The sequence below is a fragment of the Neoarius graeffei genome, chromosome 14 (assembly GCF_027579695.1).
Source record: "Neoarius graeffei isolate fNeoGra1 chromosome 14, fNeoGra1.pri, whole genome shotgun sequence".
NCBI lineage: Eukaryota > Metazoa > Chordata > Actinopteri > Siluriformes > Ariidae > Neoarius > Neoarius graeffei.
In genome coordinates, this window is record NC_083582.1 from 13,863,459 (window position 1) to 13,883,553 (window position 20,095).

Consider the following 20,095-nt stretch of genomic DNA (forward strand, 5'->3'; position numbering starts at 1 on the left):
GCCTGGCCACCAGAAGTTCCCAATCATGCAGAGGATTATGGGATGTGTGTAAGGAGTGAATGAATTTACAGGTGCAGCCAGAAGTTTACATATACAGTGGTGCTTGAAAGTGTGTGACCCCTTTAGAATTTTCTTTATTCCTGCATAAATATGACCTAAAACATCAGATTTTCACACAAGTCCTAAAAGTAGATAAAGAGAACCCAGTTAAATAAACAAGATAAATATTATACTTAGTCACTTATTTATTGAGGAAAATCATCCAATATTACATACCTGTGAGTGGCAAAAGTATGTGAACCTTTTGTTTTCAGTATCTGGTGTGACCCCCTTCTGCAACAATAACTGCAACTAAATGTTTCTGGTAACTGTCGATCAGTCCTGCACACTGGCTTGGAGGAATTTTAACCCATTCCTCTATACAGAACAGCTTCAACCCTGGGATGTTGGTGGGTTTCCTCACATGAACTGCTCACTTCAGGTCCTTCCACAACATTTCGATTGGATTAAGGTCAGGACTTGGCTATTCCAAAACATTAACTTTTATTCTTTTATAACCATTCTTTGGTAGGACGACTTGTGTGCTTAGGGTCGTTGTCTTGCTGCATGACCCACCTTTTCTTGAGATTCAGTTCATGGACAGATGTCCTGACATTTTCCTTTAAAATTCACAGGTAACGTATAATTCAGAATTCACTGATGAATGATGGCAAGCTGTCCTGGCCCAGATGCAGCAAAACAGCCCCAAACCAAGATACTACCACCACCATGTTTCACAGATGGGATAAGGTTCCTATGCTGGAATGCAGTGTTTTCCTTTCTCCAGACATAACGCTTCTCATTTAAACCAAAAAGTTCTATTTTGGTCTCCTCTGTCCACAAAACATTATTCCAATAGCCTTCTGGCTTGTCCACGTGATCTTTAGCAAACTGCAGACAAGCAGTGGCTTTCTCCTTGCAACCCTGCCATGCACACCATTTGTTGTTCAGTATTCTCCTGATGGTGGACTCATGAACATTAACATTAGCCAATGTGAGAGAGGCCTTCAGTTGCTTAGAAGTTACCCTGGGGTCCTTTGTGACTTCGCCAACTATTACACTCCTTGCTTTTGAAGTGATCTTTGTTGGTCGACCACTCCCGGGGAGGGTAGCAATGGTCTTGAATTTCCTCCATTTGTACACAGTCTGTCTGACTGTGGATTGGTGGAGTCCAAACTCTTTAGAGATGGTTTTGTAACCTTTTCCAGTCTGATGAGCATCAACAACACTTTTTCTGAGGTCCTCAGAAACCTCCTTTGTTCGTGCCATGATACGCTTCCACCAACATGTGTTGTGAAGATCAGACTTTGCTAGATCCCTGTTCTTTAAATAAAACAGGGTGCCCACTCACACCTGATTGTCATCCCATTGATTGAAAACACCTGACTCTAATTTCACTTTCAAATTAGCTGCTAATCCTAGAGGTTCACATACTTTTGCCACTCACAGATGTGTAATATTGGATCATTTTCCTCAATAAATAAATGACCAAGTATAATATTTTTGTCTCATTTGTTTAACTGGGTTCTCTCTATCTACTTTTAGGACTTGTGTGAAAATCTGATGTTTTGGGTCATATTTATGCAGAAATATAGAAAATACCAAAGGGCTCACAAACTTTCAAGCACCACTGTACAACCAGAATTCTGACTGAAGCTTGTTGATGGTGAACAAAAGCGTCTGGTCAAGGAGAAACCTGCTAAGGAACATTTAACCAAATACTAGGTGGCTGTATGCATCATTTTTGACCTTGCTGATTGCAAAAACCCCAAATAAATGAAACTTGTGCACTAGATTCTTCTTTATTTTAATTAAAGATGTGCAATCATTCTAACACAGGAAAAAAAAAAGTTCAAAGAAATTTAAATTTGTGTCAACATCCAATGTGCGTTTGTCATATTAACCGAACTACTGAATCACTTTTCATGTAAACTGAACAAGTAACAGAACGTTAGCTAAAGCCAATATGACATACTTCAAGCAAGCTCATGATAAACAGTTTACCAGACAAACTATGTCATGTGTTCAGTGATGACTGTAACTGCTAATCTAATTTTACTGAATTTTGTGTACACTCAAGAACATTGGCCAAGTACTGAATGCGAATCATAGTCTCTAAACTTTTAATAAGTCAGTAATAAAACAGTGTGAGTTACGTAAGGAATAACACAACAGACCATGTTGTTATAAGAAAACCTAAAGGTGGTGAGGGTAGGGTAGGTATAAAGTGGTGAAATGAAAAATAGACTGTAGCGAGACCCTGATGTGGGTAGAGCACAGAAGCACGGCAGGAGGTTGTTTGCATTTAAAGTGTTTCTTTTATTTTTGCTTTTCAGCATAGGGCTCAAAACCTCTCACTCTCTCACACACACGCACGTGTGCACACACACACAGGCTACTATCGAGCCCTCGGTGCCGTCCTCCCCTTCTCACTCTCCTTTTATCGGGTGCAGTCAGTGAAGGAGACACACGAACACATGTTAATTGATAACAGGTGTAGTGACACGACCACTCACCCTCCCTGACTCTGCCCTCCATTCACAGACCGACACTCGGCCACGCCCCCGCTGCCAGCTACCCCCACCGCCCGACTCAGGCCGGGGAGCCGTCCAGCCTGAAGCCGACTCCCCTGACGAGAGAGGAAGTCCGCCACCACCATCTGTGCCCCCGGCCTGTGGACCACCTTGAATTTAAATGGCTGGAGTGCAAGATACCAACGAGTGATCTGCGCGTTGGCATCCTTCATGCAGTGGAGCCACTGGAGGGGCGTGTGGTCCGAACAGAGGGTGAAAGGGCGCCCCAGCAGGTAGTACCGGAGGGCGAGGACTGCCCACTTGATGGCTAGGCACTCTTTTTCGATCGTGCTGTACCTGCCTTCCTGCATCGACAGCTTCCGGCTAATGCACAGCACGGGACGCTCCTCCACCTCCTGGGACAGAACGGCCCCCAGCCCTCTGTCCAATGCGTCTGCCTGCAAAATAAAGGGGAGAGAAAAGTCAGGGGAGTGTAACAGTGGCCCCCCACGCAGTGCAGCCTTTACCGTACAGAAAGCCTGTTGGCATTGCTCCGTCCACTGGACCGGATCTGGTGCTCCCTTTTTAGTGAGATCCGTCAGCGGGCTGGTGACATACAAATAATTAGGTATGAACCTCCGATAGTAGCCAGCTAGCTGTGGAACTCCTCGATTATGCCCATTTCGAGCATGGCTTCAAGTTCATCCCAGACCACCTTTGTTTTGTGTTCGGGCAGACGGTAAGGGCAGCTGCGCACTACCACCCCCAGGGGCGTCTCAATGTGGTGTTCTATGAGGTGGGTGCGGCCAGGCAGGGGCGAAAACACGTTGGAAAATTCTTTCTGCAAACTGGGCTACCTCCATGAGCTGGGTCGGGGAGAGGTGGTCTCCACAGGGGACCGGAGTGGTGGGCGATGTCAATTTTCTTTTTTGAACCTCCGGTCCCAGCTCCACCTTCTCCAGAATTACTGACACCAATGACACAGGGACCTCCTCATTCCAATGTTTTAATAGATTGAGGTGGTAAATCTGTAATGCCCCACCCCTGTCCATTCGCCTCACCTCATAGTCAACGTCCCCGACTCGCCGTGTGACCTCGAAGGGCCCTTGCCACTTGGGGACCAATTTGGAGCTCAATGTGGGCAGTAATACGAGTACTTCGTCTCCCGGTGTGAACTCCCTAAGGCGCGTGCCCCGTCGTACAGTCGGGCTTGACGTTCTTGCACCTGCCGCAAATTCTCCTGGGTTAAGTGCGTGAAGTTAGGCACACAGGTCGAGAACGTATTGAATTTAGTTCTTACTAGGTGAAGGTCCCTCCTCCCAATTTTCATGTAGTACGTCCAAAATGCCACATGGCTTATACCCATATAACAATTCAAATGGTGAAAATCCTGTGGAGACTTGCGGGACCTCTCATACTGCAAATAACAGGTGCTCGAGCCACTTATCCCAATTACGTGCATCTTCGCTTACGAACTTCCGAATTATATTTGAGAGTTCAATTGAACCATTCTACTAAGCCATCCATTTGTGGGTGATATAGACACTGGTGCGGATAGGCTTAATCCCCAGTAACCCATACAGCTTGCACAGTGTGTGTGACATGAATGTAGTGCCTTGGTCTGTCAGTATTTCTTTTGGAATCCCGACCTGGGAGATAAAGTGGAAGAGTGCCTCTGCTATACTGCGTGCTGAGATATTGCGGAGAGGCACTGCTTCCGGATATCGCATTGCATAGTCTACCAGAACTAAAATAAAGTGATATAAATGACCGATCTAATGGCCTGATGAGATCCATCCCAATTCTTTCAAAAGGGGTCTCAATTAAAGGGAGAGAGCGCAAAGGTGCTTTTGGAGTGGCCGTGGGATTTACTAATTGGCGTTCGCGGCACGCTGCACACCACCCACCACCGACGGACATCCCCACGAATCCCTGGCCAATAGAACCAGGCCATTATTCGGGCTAGTGTCTTATCCTGCCCTAAGTGTCTGGCCATGGGATTAAAGTGAGCCGCCTGGAATATGAATTCCCGGTGGCTCTTTGGAATTAATAGCTGCGTTATCTTTTCGCTAGTTTGAGTATCCTGCGTCACTCGGTATAACCTATCCTTAATAATAGCAAAGTAGGGGAAGGCCGATGTCGCATTTGGCTGGAGAATTTGACCATCGATTACTCTCACTTGGTCAAATGCATGCTGCAGAGTCCCGTCTCGTGACTGCTGTAACAGGAAATCCCCAAGGGAATCCCCGAGAGGGGGAGAAGGGGTGGGGCGCTCCCCACTCTGCATATTGCCCTGACGTGGTGCTGACGTAGACGGCTCTGTGACAGCTTCTCCTGCCAAAGCTACTCCGGGGCTTTCCCCAGATGAATTACTGTAGGACCCACTCTTCACTATGTGTGTCATTAACTCCTTAAAACCAAGACAATCAGTCCCCAAAATTAGCGAGTGGGTGAGAGGAGGGTTAACCGCTGCCTTTACACTATGCTTTTCCCCTCGAAATAGAATGTGGACAGATACTAAAGGGTAGTTGTGAACATCCCCGTGCGCGCATGCACACACAACACCTTCACCTTTTGTGCTCTCCCCAATGCTTCACCTTGCACCAGTCTTTAGTGGATTGAAGTCTAGTTACAGCCGGAATCTACCAAAGCCTGATACATATCCCCTTGGACACTTACCGGTATTCGATACGCTGTGGCCCGATCAAGGGCGGTTTCTGGCGTGTCGGGGACCCAAACCACTGCGCCCACCTCCATCGTGGAGCACTGATGCTGGAGATGTCCCGGCTCCCCGCAGCGCCAGCACACCGGCCCAGGCTCTCCCTTTGCACCGGTGTTCCGGACATCACTCACCTGAGGGGGAGGAGATAATGACAAGGAAGAGGGAAACGGGAGGACACCACGGGGGAGCTGGCCCCCACCTCTGCGGTGGGGGAATGGGGCAAGGACGGGAAGCGAGAGGAGAAACGCCATCCTGCCATCTGAACGGCTGCCATGTGGTCCTCTGCCAGCTCGATCATCTGGTCCAGCGATGCCGGGCGATGACACTGGACCCACTATGCCGGCCCTTCCGGAAGTCGTGCAACGAATTGCTCCAGTGTCACTAGGTCGATCACTCCCTCGGCGTCACGGTTGTCTGCCCTCAGCCACCGCCGGCAGGTGTCCCGGAGTTGCTGCCCAAACGTGAATGGCTGGCCGACCTCCTCCAAGCACAGCGAGTGGAAGCGCTGCCGTTGTTGCTCTGGGGAGCGGCCGACACACTGGAGGATGGCTCTTTGAAGGTCCGCGTACATGAACTGGCTGTCGGCGGGGAGCTGCAGCGCGGCCAGCTGCTCCTCGCCTGTCAACAGGGGGACAGAACACCTGGCGGTCCTCCTGTTGGGCCAGCACCAAAGCTTCAAACCGTTGTTCTTACTCCTTTCAGAAGGCGACCAGCACTTGGTGCCGGTTCTGCTGGGTTGTGGCGAGGGCATGGATCAGGTCCTTGAACAGCGAGGACTCCAAGGGGCTGTTCCCTTCTGCACTCGTTCCCTGGTTTCAGCACCATTGTAGCGAGACCCTGATGTGGGTGGAGCACAGAAGCACGGCAGGCGGTTGTTTGCGTTTAAAGTTTCTTTTATTTTTGCTTTTCAGCATAGGGCTTGCACACAAGCTACTATCGAGCCCTCGGCGCCGTCCTCCCCTTCTCACTCTCCTTTTATCGGGCGCAGTCACTGAAGGAGACACACAAGCACATGTTAATTGATAACAGGTGTAGTGACACGACCACTCACCTTCCCTGACTCTGTCCTCCATTCACAGACCGATGCTCGGCTACGCCCCCGCTGCCACATAGACACTTCTTGTATACTTTGTGATTTATTGTATTTACATTTTTTTTGCTGGAGCTTTGGTTCTCCTCAAAGTGAAATAATAAAAGCTAGCATCTCTTCTCTATGGCCAATTTTGTGAATGGAGCATGATCATATGACCGAGTGATGTAAACATCTCATCTCATTATCTCTAGCCGCTTTATCCTGTTCTACAGGATCGCAGGCAAGCTGGAGCCTATCCCAGCTGACTACGGGCAAAAGGCGGGGTACACCCTGAACAAGTCGCCAGGTCATCACAGGGCTGACACATAGACACAGACAACCATTCACATTCACACCTACGGTCAACTTAGTCACCAGTTAACCTAACCTGCATGTTTTTGGACTGTGGGGGAAACCGGAGCACCCGGAGGAAACCCATGCGGACACGGGGAGAACATGCAAACTCCGCACAGAAAGGCCCTCGCCGGCCACAGGGCTCAAACACGGACCTTCTTGCTGTGAGGCAACAGCGCTAACCACTACACCACCGTGCCACCCAGAATTACACATGATGAAAGCAAATGCTGTTCCTAAAAGCACGAAAGATGCTACGAAGTTTGGTCTAAAACTATTCACAGGTGGAATTATGACTTATTTTATCGATTTCAAAACAAAGTATTTTATGTGACTCGGCGTAGGTAAGTGACAAGTCTGCGCTGCGACGTTATTACATTTACATGACGCTTTTGAAGTTTGAAATAAATGATTTTTTTTTTTTTCTAAATGATCACCTGTGTATTTATACCAAAACAATTGTCTGCCTCATGCTTGGTGAAGATAGGTGAATAATAACCTCGACTTCATCTCACCAATATTCACTGAGCCTTTGGCCAATAACTGTTAAATACTAAGTATCTAATATTCACCTTCCCTAGCCACATCTACATTGTTGTTGTTGTTGTTATTATTATTATTATTATTATTATTATTATTACTGTGTTATTGAGTCGTGACTGCAGTGTTTGGCCCCCCTTCTCCCCACGCATGCGCACAACTCCAGCACGGCAGGAACCGAGTCGTTTTGCTCGACTCCGCGAGTCACCTCGTCCTAGTTGAATATTATTACTGTTATTATTAATAATAATAATGATAGTGTTGTTAATTTAGCTCATTTCCGTTCCGACTTCTAGAATGTTTACACCCTGGAACGTAAATACAAATCCATTAGAAAAACGCAGAACATTAAATCGGATCACGTTATCGTTTACGGGGTTACATCTTTTTTCGAGCTAAGCCGAGTTAGCAGCTACATGGCTAGCGTTAGCACTTCCTGAAAGAAAAAATATAAATAAACAGACGCTGTTTGCGATTAGTTAAGCACAGTTTAGCAAAATGAATCGTTTCAGGTTAGTATTGTTAGTTAAAACTCATCAACGCACGGGCTGTGTTTAGCCAGCGTTAGTCTTTTTTATTATTTGTTAAAATTGTTTGCTAGCAAACAGCTAGCGCGCTAACGGTTGTGTATTAGCTGCTTGTTATTGCTAGCTTGTGCGGGACGATTGAGTGTAGAAATAGGTTTTATAGATTTTATGTCTTGGTTGGATTTGAAGCCTTATTTATTTTTAGAGCTTTGAACCGCTTTGTGGATCACTGAGGTAAGATGGTGTGTGTGGTTTTCTGACACTCAGCTCACTGACTAGCCCCAAATGATGATGATATCTGTCTGTCCGGTGGGAGCGATGCGTTCCGTCTCAGCTGATTTCAACCTGGGCTTCACTAAATGTCGCTTTATTTCAGGGAGGAAACCTGTTTATTGTATAAATCAGCTTAAGCTGGTATTTTCCTCATGTTTAGTTCAGCGAGCCGCACCTACTGAAACTACTAGTGCATCTCAAAAAATTAGAATACCTTAGAGTTAATTAGAATAATTAGAGTTCCTTTTTTCATAATTTAATTCAAAAAGGTAAGCTTTCATATATTCTATATTCATTACATGTAAAGTGAAATATTTAAAGCCTTTCTTGTTTTAATTTTGATGATTATGGCTTATAGCTCATGAAAATCATAAATCCAGTATCTCAAATTATTAGAATATTCCCTAAGATCAATTAAAAAAAAGGATTTACAATACAGATATGTCCAACTTCTGAAAAGTATATTCATTTATACACTCAATACTTGGTTGGGTCTCCTTTACCATGAATTACTGTATCAGTGCGGTGTGGCATGGAGGTGATCAGTCTGTGGCACTGCTGAGGTGTTATTGAAGCCCAGGTTGCTTTGATAGTGGCCTTCAGCGTATCTGTATTTTTGGGTCGGGTGTTTTTCATCTTCCACTTGACAATACCCCATAGATTCTCTATGGGGTTCAGGTCAGGCAAGTTGGCTGGCCAATCAAACACAGTAATATCATGGTCAGCAAACCATTTGGTAGTAGTTTTGGCACTGTGGGTAGGTGCTAAGTCCTGCTGGAAAAGGAAATCAGCATCTCCAAAAAGCTCGTCAGCAGAAGGAAGCATGAAGTGCTCTAAAATCTCCTGGTAGATGGCTGTGTTGACTTTGGACTTGATAAAATACAGCGGACCAACACCAGCAGATGACATGGCACCCCAAATCATCACAGACTGTGGAAACTTCACACTGGGCTTCAAACACCTTGGATTCTGTGCCTCTCCACTCTTCCTCCAGACTCTAGAACTGTGATTTCCAAATTAAATGCAAAATGTACTTTCGTTTGAAAAGAGGACTTTGGACCACTGAGCAACAGTCCATTTCTTTCTCTCCTTAGCCCAGATAAGACACTTCTGACATTGTCTCTGGCTCAGGAGTAGCTTGATATTAGGAATGCGAAAGCTGTATCCCCTTTCTTGAAGATGTCTGTTCGTGATGGGTCTTGATACACTGACACCAGCCTCAGTCCACTCCTTGTGAAGCTCTCCCAAGTTCTTGAATCAACTTTTCTTGACAATCCTCTCAAGACTGCGGCCATCCCTGTCGCTTGTGCACCTTTTCAGCAGTGACCTTTTGTGGCTTACCCTCCTTGTGGAGGGCATCAGTGATTATCTTCTGGACAACAGTCAAGTCAGCAGTCTTCCACATGATTGTGGTTGTGTGTACTGAACTAGACCGAGAGATACACTGTGTTCATACTGTTTTAGGGCAATTCCATGTAAATGTCAACCTCACCATGCAAAAATAAAGCAACATGTAATACATCAAAACCACTCCCAGAGATCTCACCTAGGCCTGTATTTTACAGATGTGAATAAGTTGAACCAATTTGTAACCAACCTAATATGTCACTGTCAGTCTTTCTTTCTTATAATGTAAAACCCAAGCTAAAATCAACTATAATCATGTACAATTCTATATTATTGCCACAAGCCACAGAAATGTATGCTAAAATCCACAAAACAGCAAAACAATAGCCATCCTAAATATTATTTAAGAACTTTGATAGTTTTAGCTGATATTTAGAGAGTTTTTCAAAGGGTTATGGTGGTTAAATTGCTGATTTTCTAAACATATGCCATGTCTATTTCAGATGCGTCACATCCATAACGGAATTATGTCACATCCATAACGCTGATTTTTTTCTTCCTAGATTCTGCTTGAAATAGAAAATATTTTAAAGGCTTTTTTTTATTTTCAGCTAAGACTCCTTTATTAAATGCATGCCTGCATTTGGATATTATGTTTGCAATTTCACAGAGTTTGATGAATATGTGTAGTCACCCTGGAAATGGGGTATTTTTTCCGTCACATCCATAACGCATGTCTTTTTTTGGCATTTTCTAGAGTTCTAAATGTACTATGGGAATTCTTTTTTTCCCATGACTTCTCCAATATGAGAGGTCTTAAAAATATACAACAAATTTTAAAATACTGGAAAGGAATAAAAATTAACTAGGTCAGTTGTTGCCATTTTGAGTCCAAATGTCACATCCATAACGCTGGAATTGCTCTTTACTCAAACTCGAAATTAAATAATCTAATATTTTGAGATGGGTTTTTTTGTTTTTGTACTGTATGCCATACTGATTAAAATAGAAAAATGCTTGAAACATTTTAGTTTGTGTAATGAGTCTATAATATATAACATTTTCACTTTCTTAAGTAACTGATGGAAAATATTGAACTTTTTCACAATATTCAAATTTTTTGAGATGCATTAGTAGTTCTGGATATTCGGGGAAATCTGATGAAAACAGCGAGTTAAATATATTTTCACCCTAAAGGTTTAGGAGGAATTGTTGGAATTATAAACATTTTAAATTGGAGTAAAAGTGCCATTTCAAGTCTCATTCACACTCCTGCCTATGCATCATGCCTATGTTTTTAGCTTTAGGGTCACAGAGTTGTCTATCGGGGATTAAATGTTTTATGTAGTTATTTAATGAAAAATCCCATTTTAAGTAATCTGGTGTTCCTGAAGATCTGAAATAAATGTTTTTTATTTGTGTCACATGTTGTTGGATCTTATGGCGTTAAACCAGCTGAGGCCTAAAACACGTCCTTAGTGTTGGAGGGCATCAGTTAAACTGTCTGTCCTTCTGTCTCACTTTCTGTCCTTCGGTCTCTTTTTCAGCCTTGTGTTTCTGTGCATCAGTCTCTGTGTCTCACTTTCAGTCTTCTGTCTTGTGCCATCTTTCTCTCGCTTTCGCTCTGTGTGTCTTCTGTTTCTCTTTCCCTGTCTCTCACCTCACCATAAATTGTCTGCTTTCTGTCATGTGATCATCTCTATACTATCGACTGTGGCACTGAAATGATCAAAAGTGGTGGAAATGACGTAAGGGTCCTAGGTCAGCCCCACAGTGCGCATGCCCAGCGTGGCGTTTTCAGTCGTTTTCACGTTTCATTGTGGATGTGAAACTTTTGGGAAACGGACTGTAATACATGTAAAAATGCATATATGAAAGGGACTACACACACATACATCTGTTCTACACCTAGTCAGGTGAATCAGGCGTGGATTAGCCAATATAGTGATGCTTAGAATGTTCCATCTATCCAGGGAAGTTCCATAAAGATGCACCTGACATTTGAGTGATGGATCAAATTTGTGAAATGATTCAGGGCTTGAGATAACACAGCCAGTGCAGTGACGCTGAAACATGTGTAATGATCTTTAACTTGGGTTAACTTAATGTTGATTTTAGAAAACAATCCCATCAGATTTATAGCAGTGTATAACCCGGTAAATAAAACGAAAATGAGCTGTAAGGCATGCTTAGTATAAATGTGTTTCTGATAAAAATCATCTCTGGGAATTGTATATTTGTGTGTGCACAAGTGTTTTTCCTGATTTTTATTTTTTATTTACAGATACACCGGACCTCACGCAGCACTGATGTAGAATAGTTATCTTGCCCCCTACCTCACACACACAAGAAAGACGACAAATAGACTGATTTCCCTTCATCTCCCTTTATTGCCTGATAGTGACTTTTTTGAAGACTTTTTCCTGGTTAAAAGTTGAAGTGTGAAGATTTTCTGGTTGTTTTGACTAATGGGACGTGAGGATGTCGGAGGAAGGGGAAGCCCGCTTGGTGAACTCGCAGTTCGCTGTATCTGTTCTCGACCAGCTGAAATTGTTCTACGAGGAAAAGTTGCTAACTGACATCACGCTACTGGTGGAGGACCACGAGTTCCACTGCCACAAAATCATCCTGGCCACATGCAGCTCTTACTTCAGGTAGGATAATAGGGAAGTGTGTGTGTGTGTGTGTGTGTGTGTGTGTGTGTGTGTGTGTGTGTGTGTGTGAGAAAAGCCTGAACACACGCCTCAAGCACACAAAGGCTGTTCTGGTTTGGTAAAGGGTACCCCTGAGAAAGGAGCTTCTGAAAGTCTGGAGTGTTACTGATGTTTGTAGCAGAAGAAAGTTTTCAGCCAGGACGGAGTACTGTGAAATATATTTCTACTTTGTGTTTCAGGGCAATGTTTATGAGTGGACTGAGCGAGAGCAAACAGTCACATGTCCACCTGAGAAACGTGGATCCCATAACGTTGCAGACCATCATCGCATATGCTTACACAGGAAATCTGGAAATTACACACAGTACAGTGGAGTTACTGTATGAAACGGCTTGTTTTCTACAGGTAACACACACACACACACACAGGGTGTTACTTACCCAGTGGCTGACTAACCTGGGGTAGGTTTCCCGATAATGTTGCCCTTTAGGGCTAAAGAAAGAGTTGAGACACTCTTCAGCAATGAGCGTTGTCTCTGTACATGGTTTTCCCGAACTCACTCGTAAGGAGGAGTCTTAATAGCAACATTACGAAGAGCTTATTTGCAGTGTGCGTCCCTGATACAGGCATTAGTACTTGCTAAGTCCAGTCGATGAGGTCATATGGCATTTTGTTTTTGACCAAAAAACAATGGAAATATAAAGTGTTTTTAAAATATTGTATTGTCATTAAGCATTTTTATATATATATATATATATATATATATATATATATATATATATATATATATATATATATATAATGTGGTAATTAAGAATTGAAACGATTTTACTTTTTTGGGGCAATATTTATTTATTTATTTTTTATTCCAAGCGTTTTTTTTTTTTAATTAAATGAATAAACGTTCACACGAAAGAATGAGTAATAATTTAAAAAACTAAATAATTAAGTAAATGTGTTTCCCCCCTGCCCACTCATTTCACTGTTACCCAAACGTGCAGTCAGGATTATTTCAGCTCTTATCCACAATGCCAAGCTGGCAGTGCTCTCCCTTATATGTGCACACTCGGAGAGGGAGAGGTGTTTTGATCTTTGTCTACCTAAGGAGTTTGAATTGTCCTCTTATTTAAATATATATATATATATATATATATATATATATATATATATATATATATATATATATATATATAAAATTTGTGTGTGTGAGAGAGAGAGAAAATTCAACCTCCTTAGGTACACACAGGTCAAAACATCTCTCTCTCATGCATGTGCTCTCTCACACAATGTTACAGGTGCAGAAATGTTTCATTTATGACACTAAAGGAGATAATCACTCACCTAATGGAGTTAAATTTTATTAAAAATGTAGAACAGGATAAAGCGGCTAGAGATGATGAGATGTCACATTGATATCGCTACATTACAATATCCATTTGCAATTCCATAACTTATTGAAATGTGTTCGTAATATTTTTTTGTATATTTATTTAATAATTAACTCTATGTGCTTGCAATGTACAAGAAAAATAATTGAACTCCGGTAGCAGTTTCAACACCAGTTTCCCTGTTGACTGTGAGTCTCCCTTGGAGGTGCTTGCACGTTCTGTGTGTTTGGTTGTGAGCGAGTTGCTCTTTGTTTTGAACGAGTGGTCCGGGTCGCTCGTAAATTCACAGCAAACTAAAGAACTACTTTGGCTACGATGTTGTTCAGGAAAACCACATTAGCTTGACGATGGATCTTAGGCGGTAATTAAAGACACTCTTTACCTTAAGAGGCTTTTGGGAAACCCACCCCTGGTTAGTTAGCCCAGTAACTGACCTAGTAGACTGTCTTTGTTACTTAGCAACTGACTCTTGTAGCACTTTTCCACCAGGACCGTGCCAGTGCAGAGACAGATCTGCCTTGGTGCCTTTTGAGAACCGGGCTGCATTTGGACAGGTTTCAGAACCGAACGTTACGTATCGAACATTGGGATACTGGGGTAACATTTGCAGGGGACAAATCATGACTGAGAGAATGCATCTACTTTGCTTGCTTTTTATAAATTTACTTTTAAAGTTATTACATCTTGCATTGAAGGTTGTCTGTGTATAGCAATTTCTGATTTCGCTCATCAAAATGTCAGCATTTTCTTGGGGTAGCCCCTCCCACAGCTACTGACATCAGGGGTTCCACCTTTGAGTCCAGCAATTTTGCGGTTCCGTGCAGGTGCTAGCTTTTTGGTTGAAATGTGTCGAACCAGTTCTAAATTGGGCACTGGCACTTCAGTGGAAAAGGACTATTATTGAAGTAATTTGTGGCTGGCTGACTGACTTGGAAGCTGATCTTTTCATTTTCTGACTTATAAGCAAAACTTGATAAATCCCATTTAATGTATAGAAGCGTGTGTACATGTGTTTTATGTACTAGTCTGCATATGTGCAGTTGATAAATGAGGTCCTTGGTTACTTGCCTAGGGACTGTTTTATTTCTGTCTGTCTGACCTGGTTACCCCTCAGGGACAATTTGTTCTCGTTACTTTCATAGGGACTGTATGCTCTGGTTACTTGCCTCGGGATTGGCTTGATTGCTTATACAGAGAATGTCTATTATGCTTACTTACCTATAGACTGTCTGGTCTGGATACTTACCCAGCTGGACTGGTTACTTTCTTGGGGACTGATTTTGTTATTTGCCTTGGGAGTGTCTAATTTGGTTCTGTATCTAGGTACTGTCTGACCTGGTTACTTGTTTAGGGACTGTCTGGTCTGGTGAACTGCCTCAGGATTGTTTTGCTCTGATTACTTGCCTGTCTGACCTGATGAATTGTCCAAGGAATGTCTGTTCTGATTATTTACCCAAGGACTGTCTGACTTGGTTACTTCCCTCGACACTGTCGGTTCTGTTTATTTGCCTAGGGACTACCTGACCTGGTTACTTCCCTCGACACTGTCGGTTCTGTTTATTTGCCTAGGGACTGTCTGTTCTGTTTATTTGCCTAGGGACTACCTGACTTGGTTACTTCCCTTGGGACTGTCGGTTCTGTTTATTTGCCTAGGGATTACCTGACCTGGTTACTTTCCTGAGGACTGTCGGTTCTGTTTATTTGCTTAGGGACTACCTGACCTGGTTACTTTCCTGGGGACTGTCTGACCTGGTTACTTGTCTCGGGACTACCTGGCCCATCTAATTACTTGGGGACTGCCTGTGTTGGTTACCTGTCAAGAGATTGTCTGACTGGGTTACTACCAAGGGACTGCTTAGATATTGTCTGGTCTTTGCTATGTATCTAGGGACTGTCTTTTGTGCCTTACTTGGTTGCTTGCTTGCTTATTGAATTCATTATATTGTTTCTTATTCAAGTAATTGTATGTATAAAGTCCATATACATGAATTAAGAATGCTTACTTTGTATCTTGTTTCTTTCTCTAAGGTGGATGGTGTGGTATGTGCTTGCCGGGACTTTCTCCTGCGCTCGTTGTCTGTGGAGAACTGTGTGCGTATACTAAGTTTGGCTGATGCGTTTGGCTGTGCCGAGCTGAAGCGCAGTGCCCAGCGTGTGGTGGAACTGAACTTTCGACACGTGTGTCGAGGTGAGGCCTTCTTGCAGCTCTCTCACACACTGCTGCTGGAACTGCTGGGCAGTGACGCACTTGACGTCGAGCGCGAAGAGACTGTGCGACAGGCAGCCGCGCTGTGGCTTGAGCACGATGCTGCACACAGAGAGCGTCACCTGTCCGCTGTGCTTAGCCTCGTGCGCGTTGATGCCTTGGCCGAGATCACGCAGCGTGCCTGGTTTCGTGGCTTACCACAGAATCACAAGTCCATTGTCATACAGGGACTGTATAAATCCATGCCCAAGTTCTTTAAGCCACGACTGGGGATGACAAAAGAGGAAATGCTCATTTTTGTGGATACTGATCCAGCAAGCGATTATAATAACCACGACTTGCATCGCCCTCCTAATGAATTTAACAATTTGCATTTGCGCCGCTCACCTAGCAATAACAATGATGATGATTTACCTTTACATCACTTACCTAGCAGTAACGATGATTCACAACGCTCTATTACATGCTATAGCCCCCAAGCTGAAAAAGTCTACAAGCTAACTAGCCCTCCGGGTGACCTGCGCAGATTTGGAATCCTTGTCACACCCGATAATGATGTATTTGTTGCTGGAGGTGAACAGCCAATCAAAAATGGCAAATGGAAGGCAGTCCAGAATTTCTATTGGCTGGATGCACAGCAGAATGCATGGGTGGCAAAAGCAGCCATGTTGAGCGCACGCACACGCCCCACGCTCGTCTTCTGCCATGGATTTGTCTATGCCATCGGAGGAGGCGGTTATGATGACATGGGTGGAAGCCATGATGATGATGTCACAATGGAACATTACGATCGCAGGAGAGATGAATGGAGTGCGATGAGTCCACTGCCAACTCATAGCTCCTTGAGCCAAAACAACATGGCTGCCGTTGCTGTTAACGACCGCGTTTATATCATTATCCACGATGCTATGTTTTGTTACTCACCACGTAATGATGTCTGGACAGAAATAATGGCGCAGAGAAGAAGAAACTGCTTAGGCCCCGCCTCCTATTTTTCAGCCACCGCCACTGCTGCTGTTCTTGGTGACCTCATTTTCTATGTTGGTGGAGGAGGAGACAGTGCTATGGAAATTTATGATACAGTTAGGGATGAATGGCGCACGATCGCTGCAGTGCCTGTTGCTGATGATGATGGTGCGGCTGTATCGGAGGTGTGTGTGCGGGCTGTGGTTCTGCTGGATACGTTGTGCGTGTTTGTTCATGAGCGTCATGGAGGCTATGCGCTAATACGTTACGACGCAACACGAGAGCGGTGGCTCCGCCCCCAGCCCATTCCCCACCGTGCCATTGGTCGCCTTGGCAATCGCTTCCGCCTTGCCATTGCCAAATTGTACCCATCCTGCCTCACTGAGTTGCCATGGAAACCACCAGCATGCCCATTCCCTCCTGACGATGAGGAAGAGTTTAGCACTGATGGAGAAACTCTAGAGTTGCCAGATTTATAAAGAATCAACAGCTATTTTAAAATCTGGACAGAAAGACTGCAGTAGCTGCTCTAAATGGTAACCATCTTCAGTTTTAACTTGGACATGTACAGAAACAGTGGCCATTTTGCAACGTTCAGATGCTTACGTTTTAGTAAAGGCTTTTTAGAGCCTTTGTATTTGAGGTCACTTCCTGAATGAGGTTAAAACCATTCATGATGTCCAGAGGAATTAGTGTGCACCTGTCTTGGTGAGCATGTTTGAGGAGAAACACTAACCAGCTGAGAACTGGAGTAGATGGCTGGGGTGTTTTAGCGCATAGTGATCTGCATTTCATTTGAATCTGAGGTGCAATTTTTAACAAGGAACAAGTATTCATGGTGTCCAACTTTTAATCCACCCCACGATGTTTAACTTATTTGTGAGGTGAACGGACAACAAGACGGACCGGATGTGTAGCATAAAGCATTTTGTTTAACGGGTTTGCAGAGGCGGGAAAAACGGTGAATAAGGTGATTTTAAAAAAAAATCCAAGGTAGCAAACGGCTAGAGGATTACTGTGCAGCGAACAGTGACCATCTTGAAACCACGATGAAGCGAAAAAGACTGCAAGGTGCTCAAGATGGCCAACATATTTGGCATGTCTCGGGCCTGATGCCTCTTCGAGGGCTATGGTTTTGAGTGTACAGAGAACTAATGACCATTTTGGATTTAAACCATCTGTTAACATTACACAGGCAGAGGAGTTTACTGTGGAACCAGGTGTCCAACATGGCGGCCCATCCCCCCCACCTGTGATGTCACCACTGACCATGTGTATCTGATGATGCAGTCGATGGTGTAGAGTCGAGCTCATCATCGCTCCACAGACTGATTTCTACTGTTCATTCATGCATTAGTACTATTTCTCATTTCTCAATGGTTCTGATGATGATGATGCACTTGCTTTCAAATCTTCCACGATAGGGCTGCCGTGTGTGTGTGTGTGTGTGTAGGGCATTTTTTTTTTTTAAATGAGCAGTGTGTGACTGCAGGTTCGGTCATGTAAATTTATTTTTTTTTTTAAGGTAAACCTGTCCGCTCTGATCCTCACTGCATCTACACCACCCTCACTAAGTGTGTGTGAATGAATCTAATGGACTGAGTAGACTCACATACTTCGTCTCATGGTATCATATTTCCATCACCTGCTCATTGTGCAAATTTATGGGGTCGAACAAAACCCCAACTCCGCAACCTTGCTGTCTTACACATCGCTGGGTCAGTAAGGGTGGAGCTTAAGTTTGACCCGAATCAACACTTCAAATTTTCTGACATCATGACTCGCCTTTCTTTTCGTTTCTTTGCCTTGTAGTAAATCCATCATTAACTTCTACAAGAGAATGTTATCAGCGTTACATAAACACATGAGTGTTTGAGGTTTCTGTGTTGGGCAGAATATCGAGCTGACAAACTGAAAAGCTAGCATTGATGTCACTTTAAATTTAATTTAATCCTGCCTCTCTTCACACAGGAAAATCTTGTTACTTGGCTAAATTGGGATTTGCTCAGTGTTGAAGTGTAACAAGAATGACCTGTTATGCTTTGACTTTGCTGAGGGCCGTGTCCCAAACCAGTAGCGCATCACAATAGTGCACACTCTAGATACCACTGAACCTGCTGCCATTCGATTTATCTTCCTCCAAGAGATATTTTGCCAGCTTTATTCAGAATCTGAGTTACTATTAATTTGTGAATGATGAAGAATACTAGCCTATTAAATTGTTTACGCAGCAATTACAAAATAAAACCTGTGGTGGCCCCCCTCCCCCCTTTTTGTGATAAGCAATTTGTTGCATTGATTTGATTTTAAATTGTCACGTTAATCTTAATGACGCCCATAGTGACCTGGGAAGAGCTTGGTGTTCGATGTTGGTTGGCTAGCTACTGCTAAGTTGAGCTAACACAAAATTTCCCCGAATAGTGAACGCTCTTTACAAACTGTGAAGTAAAGCAGGATCAACTTTGGGATACAACCCAAAGTTAAAAATCTTGCCTGCCAGCTAGCTAACTGCAAGAACTAAACAGATTGTCACGGTAACTGAAACCTAATCTTTCTAGCTAGCAGCATGACCCCCATCAGTAATCGGGTAAAGCTTTGTGGTTGTGGTGGCTGGCTAGCTGAAAACTAGCTTTGAAAAGGTATAGTATGTGCTTATAGTGGTGAATTGTTTTGAGGCACGATTTGGGACGCAACCCATGTCGAAGTCGTTTTTGTTTGCTAAACACTCTTCTCGCTAACATGTTTACTATTTTTAGTTATTTGATACCTGGTTTGGGACCCAGTCTGTGTCCGAGTCGTCAGACACTCTGCTTTCTTCTTTTTGACATTATTTGGTATGAGGGCATGTGGTTTGGGACACAGCCTGGCAAGTTGCATTAGTGTAATTTGACACCGCACTTGAGATGAAGCCTATGAGGTCCTTTTCGGAATATTCTACAATGCAGCAGTTGAAGGAAACACATTTCTGTAAGATAACTGTTACGTGTGTGTGTGTGTGTGTGTGTTCTATATTTTGGGGAGTTTAATGGTTTCGTTGTCAGAGCCTTTGCCACTATAACAGAGGGATTATGGGTAATGGGGGGAGGGGTTAATGTTTAACTGGTTACTGAGTGTGATGTTCTGGCATACACACACACACACACTCACTCACTCACTCACTCACTCGGCCTGTCCCTCAGCACTGTACTGCACACACCTTTTAATTTATTATTAAACATTTCACAAACACCCCGCCTCTGTCTGTATTTATTGCCATGATACAGCTGGGTGCAAAGGTTTATGCACCCTTTGTTTTCTGAATGCAGTTTATCTATAAAACAGGTTTGTGTAATATTTTTTATTTATTTTTATTTATTTATTTTTTTTAAATGATTGCAGACTAAATTTTACAGTAGTTGAAATTCAATATAAAACCACCTATACACTGTAGGAATCAAGGACTCCCCCCAAAAAAGTGCATCATAAAGGAATTCTTTGGTTGTGAGATGGACAGT

At 43.5% G+C, this 20,095-nt stretch overlaps 1 protein-coding gene across 2 annotated transcripts; it reads left to right on the forward strand.

Moving 5' to 3' along the window:
• Positions 1–7,414: 7,414 nt before the first annotated feature.
• Positions 7,415–19,829, forward strand: kbtbd2 (kelch repeat and BTB (POZ) domain containing 2). 2 transcript variants are annotated; one of them, XM_060939320.1, is made up of 4 exons: positions 7,415–8,001; positions 11,672–12,041; positions 12,281–12,446; positions 15,458–19,829. In XM_060939320.1, exons 2-4 carry the CDS (start codon positions 11,869–11,871, stop codon positions 17,078–17,080), a joined length of 1,962 nt encoding a protein of 653 aa, XP_060795303.1. In that variant the 5' UTR covers positions 7,415–8,001; positions 11,672–11,868; the 3' UTR covers positions 17,081–19,829. The 2 variants fall into 2 exon arrangements, with proteins under 2 accessions (XP_060795303.1, XP_060795304.1); XM_060939321.1 differs by having other exon boundaries at positions 7,415–7,752.
• The last annotated feature ends 266 nt before the right edge of the window (positions 19,830–20,095 follow it).

Bases quoted from the DNA above. Each gene is read 5' to 3' on its own strand.
- kbtbd2 (XM_060939320.1), top strand. From the start codon at position 11,869: ATGTCGGAGGAAGGGGAAGCCCGCTTGGTGAACTCGCAGTTCGCTGTA. The intron at 12,042-12,280 runs GTAGGATAATAG...TTTGTGTTTCAG, and splicing joins ACATGCAGCTCTTACTTCAG to GGCAATGTTTATGAGTGGAC. The intron at 12,447-15,457 runs GTAACACACACA...TCTTTCTCTAAG, and splicing joins AAACGGCTTGTTTTCTACAG to GTGGATGGTGTGGTATGTGC.